General features: G+C 47.1%; 1 protein-coding gene across 1 annotated transcript; it reads left to right on the forward strand.

Moving 5' to 3' along the window:
* Nucleotides 1-5,176: 5,176 nt before the first annotated feature.
* Nucleotides 5,177-10,017, forward strand: LOC108579526 (reversion-inducing cysteine-rich protein with Kazal motifs). Its single transcript, XM_017943080.1, has 7 exons — nt 5,177-5,229; nt 6,834-6,917; nt 7,135-7,171; nt 7,247-7,594; nt 7,672-8,104; nt 8,191-9,526; nt 9,605-10,017. The coding sequence occupies exons 1-7, from the start codon at nt 5,179-5,181 to the stop codon at nt 9,986-9,988; spliced, it is 2,673 nt and encodes an 890-aa protein (XP_017798569.1). The 5' UTR covers nt 5,177-5,178; the 3' UTR covers nt 9,989-10,017.
* Nucleotides 10,018-10,568: the final 551 nt, after the last annotated feature.

Consider the following 10,568-nt stretch of genomic DNA (forward strand, 5'->3'; position numbering starts at 1 on the left):
ATGCCAGCTGCTGCTCTGTCACTATCGCTCGCGATTCCTCGTGAATATCGCCACGATCTAGTCACTCTGTGCTGAGATATGCGTCAGTGGTTGAAAATGTGCCGGTGCACGACGATGTTCGCGGTCGTCGTCCTCGTCGTCGTCGTCGTCGTCGTCGTCACCGCAGCGGCCAGTCCTTCTCTCGACTCCACGCAAGGTAAATTTCAATTTTCTTTACATTTTCGCTCCATGTATACGGACCGGACGAAAGAGGAGAGAGATTAACGCGCGGGAACCGTCAGACGAATGATTTTTTTCAAAACGAGCCATGTCAACTGGTCGTTTTCGCGGCTGCGCTAAAACACGAGCTCGACGGACGGATTCAGTGAACCCATCCTCGCGAGTCTTTGTCATCGCGCCAAGAAGATATCGACGACAACTTCTGTGGCCACATGTGCGAGTTGTCTCTCCTCTTTCGTCTTGTATCTCGTCCCCCTTTTCCGCATTAATTCTCCTCGCTTTTGTCAGCGTCGCCTTTTTTCCAGCCTCTTCCGCTTGTTCGATTCGCGCCGCGATCTTTCTCTCTCTTTCTCTCCCTTCTTGAATGTTATCAAGTCGCACTCGAGAAGCAGGACGGGGCTTCTTTATCGAGTTTCCGCGCGGCAAGTACGGCCCCGCTCGAGTGTCGATGGAAACTTCTCACGGCATCCACGTGACAAAAAGCATCCTTCTCTTCCGGGATTGTTCAATCGAACAGCCTAACGAACGTTGTTATCGTTCCAACTGGCGCGAACATTAAAAACAACTCGGCGAGCGTGTGGTTCTCGATGGAATTTCCCGAAAAAAAAGAAAGAAAAAAGAAAGAAAAGAATCTGTTCGTTCCACGTTTCGTCACAACAGATCTTTAATCTTTCTCCTGGCTCTCCTGAAATTTACATGGTGCACGTGCGTGTGAACGAGGTGTCGCTAACGGTCCTTCGCCTCTGCCTCTTCAGCTCTTCGGTTCGAAGGCGTCCACACACAGGCTCCTCGTACAATAAGAGGAAAGAGAGCTGGTTGGAGAGAAGCAGAGCCATTGGCAGCCGCATATTCTCGTATAAGTATATTCGCGCAACAGAGTCGAAGGTGATAACGCGTCGCGTTTCACCGATCCACTCACCTTTTCCATTCGTTCAGTTCCCCTAACACAACCGGTGGTTGTACAACTTATTCGCCAAGTATTGGCCAAAGGTGTATAGAGTACACGAAACGGAATAATTCCATGCTAATTGATATCTCATAAATCCCCAACGGACTTTTCTATCCCCGGTGGTGGCCGACACGAAGGCTTAAATCTGCGTTTGGTATCTATCAGTCAGCGGGTACGGTTGCAAGAAACGTGTGTTACTGGTAGAGAGAACCAGCTCCGATATTTATGCCTTACAATGCTAATGCGCTAGACAAGCCAGTTATCGGTTTAATCGACGATCGAAAGCCGTCGTTTCGGTAGAACGGCGTTTGTTTCGTTGTTGGAGCACGCGGTTCGGACTCGCCGCTTATCTCTGTCAAAGAGATACACACCTAGGAGAGCGCGGGGAGAGATCGCGAGACTACTCGTGTCGTGGTGGCCAACGTTCCGTCGATAAATCATGGATAAGCCTCGCGTTAGATCCTGCGCTATAAAGCATCGTTAGGGTGTCATTCGATTGCGGTAATTTCAGCCTGGACGGTGGATCATCGTAGGAGGAATCGTGAAATAATATCGAGAAGAAGCGAGAGAGATGGGGTGAACATTGTCGCGTGGCCGGTGGCGTTACACACGCGTGGATCATAGTAATTTTAACGCATGTGTAAATCCTTTCTATGCGTTGGCGCGCGTGCAATTTCGCCTGTCTTTCAGCTCTGGAAATTGGAACGTGACCGGTTGCGCAACCGATTTATGGCAACACTTTGAAAACATCGATCTGGAGGATTGATCTTATTAATTAATCGGCAGAAGTTCGTTGCTCGTTTAACCGAGAATGGACTCAGTTATTAATCGACAAAGTCTCTCCTTCTCTCTTTGCGATCTGACTTCCATTAACCCTCTTTCTTTTTATAGAACGTATTGGATGTTTGAAAATGCCGAGAACTCGTCCGTTTTATATTGATTCGGAACACTGATGACAGTGTACACACCGTGATAGCCAATTAACGTCTCTGAGATACTTTATTCTCCAGTCTTTTACGAGCAGTCGAGCGATTTCACTCGGAACGACTCGTTTTTCTGTGTAAACGTAAGAGATCTCTTCATCTGGTCGCTGTGCTTTCAGCTCGCGTCAATGCCAACAGCAATTATACTTGCTCGCGTAAAATCGCGAGATGAACGATAAAACGGGTGACACGGAATCGCTTATCCGCTGGCAAAAGAGAAAAACAGGAACAGACCACACCGATTCGGAACACCCAAGCTTCGTGACTGGTTACACGATTTTCGAAACAGTGTCGGCAATTAGACGGACACTCCGGTCTGCTTCCTGAAGGATTTACGTCGATCCTGTTGCGTCCGAGATCCCAGGGGAACGATTTCTTTGGACCGGTTGTCGCGAACCGCGTTACCAAAGCGTGAAAAAAGAAAAGAGAAAGAAAGAGAGAAACACTCTCACGGGGGGGAAAAGAACGAGACGTGCGAACGAAGGGGTTAAAGGAGAACGCGACTTCCAATCGGCAGAGCTCTGACACGGTCCACCAGTCGCGTGTATAGAAGCACACTCTCTCTCTCTTTCTCTCATTGCCTTTCGATACATGTTTCGTGGTGTGTCGAGAGAGAGAGAGAAATAAACACATAAAACTCCGTGACAGCTTCACGTCGGATAAAAACATGTCGAGAGACACGTATCTCGATTCCCTCCTTCTTATCTCTCTTTCTCTCTCATTTTCTCTCCACCTTCTACGTAATCGCCTCTCTTCTTCTAGATCGATCTTTTATTCGCTCGCTCTTTCTCTGTCGTTCGCATTGTAGATCACGTTCCCCTCGTAAAATCCAGCGATTCTCGCGCGGTGCAGTAGTCCCCGGTAGGGTTTGATGAATGTATTAATTAAAAGCGTAATACAGTTTCCTTCCCGGCTTCCTTCTACTCTTTTACGTGTCGTGCACTATGTAATTAGATTCTCATTCAGCTCCTACCGAGCTAGCCAGTTTTTATCCGGGCGATATAACCGGAAAAATTCCTGGTCCGAACGTTATCCAGCGTGGTGTGACGAAAACAGGCTTGGATCGAGGCGATAACTTGTGACGTAACGAGGCATCAATCACGAGCATCCTCGTGGAAAGAAGCAAACCCCGCGCTAATTAGGCCAGCAGGTTGAACGAGCGACGAGAAGTGCTCGTTGATATCAATTTAGTTCCGAGGGTCCTTTTCACGATAGTTTACAGACGCTAAACGCGAAGCGGTAGGTGTGTTCTTTTAATTCGACGACAACGAAAGGGAGAAAAGGTGAGGAAGCTGGTAAGTTAGAGTTGATAAAACGCGTAGAAGGATGTGTATATCCTTTAGTTATCGTTCTCGATCTTCAGTCGATGCACGTGGACCTAATGCAAATTCGTGGAAGGTTTTCCGACTTCCTCTGCTTATCTTCCATCTGGTGGAAAGGATTATTATCGCGAGGCGTGGGAGAATCGTGCGAGTTTTACGAGTGCAACGACGTGGATGTCACCATTCGTGCACGATATGGCAATGGAAGGCGCAGCTGCGAAGAGTAGTCACGGCCCTTTTATATGCAACTATACTGCACTCTCTCACCCACACGCGCGATATGTGTGGCGTACGTAGGGAAATTGATGTTGACACATTCCATCCAATTCTTTCAAACAGAACCAGCTCCGTGTATATTCTTCTTTGGTAAGCGACAAAAGGAGAACGATTTTTTAACGTTTAAAGAACGAGAAAAAAGAAGAAACGTTCCCCGTCGAGTCGAGGGGAGGGGAACAATACCTTTGAAGAAGGATTTTCAAAGAGTTATATTTATCTGAAAAGTCTCGAAACGCTTTTAATAGCGCTAAGTTCAAAGAGACAGAGGTCTTGGTCGTTCCGTTTCATCCGGGTGGATAAAATTAAGAGGACTTCAGAGCTTAGATCGGGGTAGAAGTCGAATGGCCGCAAACGACGTCGGCTATTTTTGTGTCGTCCGCGAGAGAAGTCACAAACCCGTTACGATTTAGGACGACGCACTTGCCAAGCGAAATTTTACCACTCCGCGAGCTTTCGCAGAGACTTCAAAGTCCATTTCCCTGCTACAAAGCTCTTCGAGCGGAGCTGACAATTCTCCTCGTTATTTTTAGCAAGTGGATAGAAAGTAAAACTTCCGTGTGCCCATCCCTTGAAATCGATATTCAACCAACTATTTCGAACTCTCCAACCAGCTGTACAAACGTTTCGTTTAACGAGAGAATACGCGTTGTAAAAGTACGGAGAAAAGTAGGTAGAAATAAAAATTGCGACGAATGAAATTATAAACGTTCCTACCGCTGCGGCTGTCCGCGATGAAACTATACGATATGTGAAACGAGTCACGCAGAGAAGCATAGTCTGTCGCAATTTGTCTCTGACTGGTATCTATTAACTTAATTGTAACACGCTTCGAACCCTCTTGTCTCCGAGCTCGCTGTGTCTCGTGTGCATCGTTTATTGTGCCCGGCATTCACGATTTCGGTCCTCGTTCAAAAGCCAGTTTGACTGGACCCGCATATTATGCCCGTAAAGTCGTAAAAGATCACTTACGCGAGACTGCCGGCACGAAAATATGATGCCAGCGCGTGCTTACGTTCCCACCGTGAAATCGTTTAATAAAAATAATATCCACGTCACGGGACCAATCGAAAATGGTTACACCGAATGTACGTGTTTATATCCTACTGTACGATCCAACATTTTTTCCAAACGGAGGGAAAAAAGAAAGAGAAAAGAAGAAAAGGGGGAAAAATGTTATAATTGTCGATTCCCTTTTCACGGTGAAAGAGAGGGTCTCACGTACCCTCATCCGGCACCATAAAGGCGGATCCTTTCGCTTTCTAACTGACGTAACGCAGGACACGCGTCTGTTTCGTGTCTAGAGGAAAGCGGAGAAAGGATCGCAATGTGCGTCCTGTCTACGGAGATCCCTCCTCTACTTGTTGCCATATGTTTTCGCGTGCACGGAAAATATCTGACCGGTATCCTATCTGTTTTATTTGTTCCAGAGATGTCCTGCTGTTCCCTGGCTGCCGGATCTTGTCGCAACGTGTGCTCCAATGTACGTTTCATCCTAGAAATTGTAGCCTACGATTTACCATCGAGTTCGACGAACAGTTCAAATACTTCGAGTCTAAGTTGAGAATGAAAATTTACGACCATCTTCCCCTAGAGCAGTCTATTAATTATGCGCGCGAAAGATCCCCGTGGGAATGTGAAAAAGACGATTTCGAGGACTATAATTTCGTCCGGTGGACGAACGCGATATCGCGCCGCTGATAAATATCGGTGGCCCGACCCCGGGACGATAAAGGATACAAAATATGCCGTGTCCACGGATATATTAGGATCTCTCGGGGAATAAAAAGGAAACTGCGCCGCGAGAACGAGGAGCGTCGGGAGGGAAAGGTGAAGGGAGCAGAGGAGAAGGAGGAGGAGGAGGAAGCACACGGTGGTTTTTCGACAGGGACCCAGAGCGACGTGGGGTGCACGCGTGGTTGTAGCTTCTTTAAAAGTGGCTGCAGGGCCCCTTTCGAGATAATATCGGAGACACTGGGGCCCGCTGAGAGATTTACGCAGGACCCCCCTGGGGGTCCCCGCCTTGGCTCATTCATACGCAAATATTACGAATTGACGCACTCCACTCTCACAGCCAGACACGGTATCAATGATATCGTGTTTCCTCGCAATTTGTACCAGCGAAAACCAATCTCTACTACCCTTTCACGGGCTCTAGCAACCCTTTTTCTCTACGAGATATTCCCGTCGGCCGGCGACGTTAGGGTGGTCCACGTTTTCATTAATATTTCAAACGTTTCTATCCTACCGGTGAATTATTATAGCGAAACGTGAGACGATTGATTCACGCCAGATTAACTGCCTCGTCCGGTCCAAATCACCGGAAGTTAGCTAGCCCTTCGGTTTAGAAGTATAATTCAATTTTCCTACGTTATATTTGGACTTTCGTCGAATTAATCGTCCGATTAATAGGATCGTGGAAAAGTTTCGCGAGAAAAATTCACCCCTTCCTTAACGGTGACGCGGCCAAGCCGCGCATAGCTCCCAGAATACACCGCGACAGAAATACGTACGTCGTCTCCACGGTTCGCTATCGTTTACGCCCTTAACGTTTGCAACAGTTCGACTGGAAACTTCTATATAAAACCGTCAATTTTTCACTAACGGTTCTTTCTTTTTTCCCCTTTGCTTCTCGAAGAGCACGTTAGAAAATAGACGTGAAAAGACCAAGTTCGATCGATAGATTGTAGTGAAAGGAGAATACTACTTGTGACCCAGGGTACCAGGAGGAGATCTAACAGGACCCACCGCACACCAATGGATAGTCGTAACTCTGTACCGTGACGAGACTACGAAATAGAATCGTACGTCCTCGTGGTGTACGTCGATTGAATCCGAAATGAATCCCTAAATGGTAGAACAGTCGATATCCGTGCGGTCTATTGTAATTCAGTGGCTAGCAACAGGAAATCGTGGCGACCGAAGCGTACTCGTGTCCTTGATTCTTAGTAACTTCTAATACGTCGTACCTTGCATTTCAAATCGTGGAAATTCCCATCGCGAGAGGTACACAGCTGTGCCTGTTTTTCCTTCTCGTACGATCGACGTAAGGAGAGAAATCGTAGACGAAAAATAAAATACTTTCAGATCTCTTTGGTGGTGTTGGGTGCAGAGGCAGAGGCAAGGGAGAACGCGACTCGAAGCCTGCTGGAGTTCTGTTCCATCGAGCTGGTAAGCCGCTTTTAATCGATCCGAGACTTTCCGTCACGATCCCTACGACGATACTTTAAGCGATTTAAGAAAGGAACGTGGGACTGGAGATCGATGGATTCGCGTTACAAAAGACTCTTTGCGATACCTTTCCTCTCGTATTCGCGTCGGTTTTCACGTTTTTTCCTTCTTCTGGATAGTTCTTGCCATCAATTCTCCGTTTATTCTTCCCTTACAGACGGAGTTCTGGGGCTGCGTTAACTCGACTTTGAACGGTGAGCTTCTCAACTACCTTGTCAACTCCTTTAAAAATTATCCAATATTTTCGATTATCGTTTCTCTCCTAACAGAGGTGAAGAAACATGGAAATTGGACGGGAAGGGGTTGCTGTTACCTCGCGCAGAATCCTCTATGTCGGTCCACGTGCGCCCTAGCAGGATCCAGAAGACAATTGAACGAGTCCTGTCGACCAAGCGACGAGCCTGAATTTTTTTCTTGCTTGGAAAGGCGAGAAGAAGCGGAGCATTGCTGCAGCAATGTCTCGAACGATACCTGCAGGACCATTTGTCAAGAGTTATTCTACAAGCCCGGGAAACTTTCCAACTTGAAATTGTACAGTAGCAAAGGATGCTTTCTTCAAGACCCAAAGTGTTTGAAGAACGTGGCTGAAGTGAAACACGCCGAAGATCCGAAACAACGTAAATATCGTCAACTTAAAAAATTCTCTTCCCCTCTAATTATATCCTCATCTTTCCAATGTATTTTCTCATAACAGATCTACATTGTTGCAACGAGGCTACCACTCCAGAGTGTCTGGAAACCTGCAAAAAAGTGCTGCACACCGCGACGACGGAGCAAGAGATCATGGACGCGTTGACAGAAAAATGCAGGCCAGTTTTGCCACAAACGCCGTTCTGGAGCTGTTTAATGAAGTCCGGCTCGTCCAAGCCAGCTCGTCTGCCACTAGATGCGGGCAAATTGTCGTGCTGCACCAAAGCGACCAAACCATCGTGCCAGAATCTATGCAGGAGAGCGTTTCAAGCGGACTGGGAATCCGCGTGGCTTCAGCTCGATGCAGAATGTTTGTCCTCGAGCTTGGAAGGAGAGCTGAGAAGGTGTCTGGAGGATGCTGATGACCCTTGCGAAATGGGATGTTCAGGGCTGTCCTATTGCGCTCGATTCAACGACAGGTCAACGACGCTATTTAGGTAGAGAGTTTGGAACACGGCCAAGCCTGATTCCATAAAACTTTGTCCAACTGCTATTCTTATCCTTCTTCTTCGACGTTCATTAGGAGCTGTTCAGCGGCAGCTGACGAGGCGGCGAAATGGGAAGCGGATCACTGGTCCAGAGGAGGAATCGTTCGAGGTTTAGGTGTTCCAGTTAGAGCTGCTGCGTCTTGCCCGCCGGAAACTCTCAGGGCTGCGGCGTGTCTGTTGCAACTGAGACCTTGCGAAACTAGGATCCACGAGACCAGATTGTGCAGAGAGGATTGTCTAGAATTGATGGCTAGTTGCGTAGACTGGTCTGCCATCACTGGTCCCCATACAGCAGCTACTTTGTGCGCCAAACTATCTTTAGCTAGATCCGACGCACCTTGCGTCTCTCTCAAACCGTTTTTAGAGGATCCACAGGATAACGAGTCTGTGGTGAGACTGGAAGAGGACATTATGACACCTTGCAAGAGTAATCCTTGCACACAGGGTGAGATCTGCGAGTTGATCAATTACGGAAGGCAGGTGTATCGCTGTGTACCTGGTTGTTCTCTCGGAGAAATGTCCAAGCAATTGGTACCGGTTAGATCTTGGGTGCAGATCCCAAGGTTCGATCAACAGGGCTGTCAGAAGATCTGCCAGTGTACGTTGCACGGTCTAGAAAAATGTAGACCACTGAACTGTTTCAAATTCAATTCCAACTTCTACCTCGAATGCAATCCCTGTCACTGTTTCGAGGGAGAGTTCACGTGTTCTAAGAAGAGCTGCGGGGAAACCAGAATTCCATCGTTACCCTGCGATTGTCCACCTCATTATGTGCCGGTCTGCGGGAGATTAGGCTTCACGTTTGCATCAGGTTGCCTTGCAAAATGCGCAAAGATGTCTGCGAACGAAGTAGAATTCGGTAGCTGTTCCTCACGAGATCCGTGCGCGCCGAATCCTTGCGACAGTATGGAAAAATGCATCAGGAGGACCAGAATCTGTCTATCCGGTCTTCATAAACCTTGTCGTCAATACGAGTGCGTTCCTCTCGATTGCGATCCTCGAGACGAAACTGGTCCAGTTTGCGACCGAGAAAATCGTCAGCACCGTTCTATATGCGCGATGATTCGAGCTGGAGGTACTTTAGGGTACAGAGGACGATGTCTGGAAGGATGTACCTTGCGTGGTCCCGTTTGCGGTATCAACGGAGAGGTATACGGGAACGAATGCGTTGCTTGGGCAGAGAGGACAGTGGTGGACTACTTTGGACCCTGTGTCGCCGTCGGATTGATCGGAGATCAAGCTAAACCTCGTTGCGAGGATTTGGTACAGTGTCCTCGATTAATCGAGCCATACTGCGTCGGAGTTACACCGCCTGGTGCTTGTTGTCCTGTCTGCGGTGGAGCAGCGAAGCTTTTTTACTCCAAAAAACAGGTACGCGATGTTCCTTTTCTCCTTTTTTTTTTTTTAACAGTGTCCTAAAATGTTACTTTTTTATTATTTCGTTTACAGTTGGATAGGATATACCACACGATGGACAAGGATACGGATAAAGATTCGGTCACGCTGGAGACTCTATTGTCTGCTCTAGGGAGACAGATTCAGGTTGCACAATGTGTTCTTCGCGGAATGATGACTCCGGATCGTGATACGTTCATTATTATTCAGCCTAGCTCGAGGAGACCCTCGACTTTGCAAATGAGGGCTTGCGTGGCCGAGACTGAGAAGCTAGTTACCAGAATTTTGGAAAGGAGCCCCAGGATCGCGGCGGAGGTGCCTTTAGGCGCGCTCACCAGAGCGGAGATTGCTCATAGTTACATATCAAGTGCCATGGCCATTGGGGGATGCGTTACGCAGATCATTTTTGGAGTTCTTCTTTACATCGTAGTATCGTAAGAATCATAAGAGAGAGAGAGAGAGAGAGAGAGAGAGAGAGAGAGAGAGAAAGAAGAATCAGGGACAGGAGGTATCGCTGATTACGACGAAACGGTACGACGATTGGATAATTGCGATCAGTGATGATTTCTGTTCTGATTTGCATTTTTTTCCTTCAAAGGTGCTAAAGCATTTCTTTTACCTAATGGCGTTGCCGTTTACCAGCGGTATTCGTCGATTTCATGACTGTGATTCTTCTAGTGCCTAACGTAATATACAGAAAAGTAGAATGTATTTTTTTTTTTCGTCTATCTTTTTAATATTGCCAAAGAAAAAGGGAGTACGTGGAACATGTACAAAGGCACACAATCACCCAGGACACGATCGCGTTCGATTAGTAGAGGGTGATTATGTTGCTCGTTGTAAGCTGTAAATAAAATTAAAGTCCTAACTTAAGTTACCAAACAACGTGTCCGTTGATTGTTACATTGTATTCTCTGCAAATACAACAGTCGATAAAAAATTGCTATGTCAAGCGTTCCAAATTTCACGTGTTTCACGTTAGTTTGAATTTTAACATAATTATTATCATTATTACCAT

The sequence above is a fragment of the Habropoda laboriosa genome, unplaced genomic scaffold (genome assembly GCF_001263275.1).
Source record: "Habropoda laboriosa isolate 0110345459 unplaced genomic scaffold, ASM126327v1 scaffold33, whole genome shotgun sequence".
Lineage (NCBI taxonomy): Eukaryota > Metazoa > Arthropoda > Insecta > Hymenoptera > Apidae > Habropoda > Habropoda laboriosa.

Excerpts from the sequence above, each read along its gene's own strand:
- LOC108579526 (XM_017943080.1), top strand. The coding sequence starts at position 5,179 with ATGTCCTGCTGTTCCCTGGCTGCCGGATCTTGTCGCAACGTGTGCTCC. Across the intron at positions 7,172-7,246 it reads CGTTAACTCGACTTTGAACG|AGGTGAAGAAACATGGAAAT; the intron begins GTGAGCTTCTCA and ends CTCTCCTAACAG. Across the intron at positions 8,105-8,190 it reads AGGTCAACGACGCTATTTAG|GAGCTGTTCAGCGGCAGCTG; the intron begins GTAGAGAGTTTG and ends GACGTTCATTAG.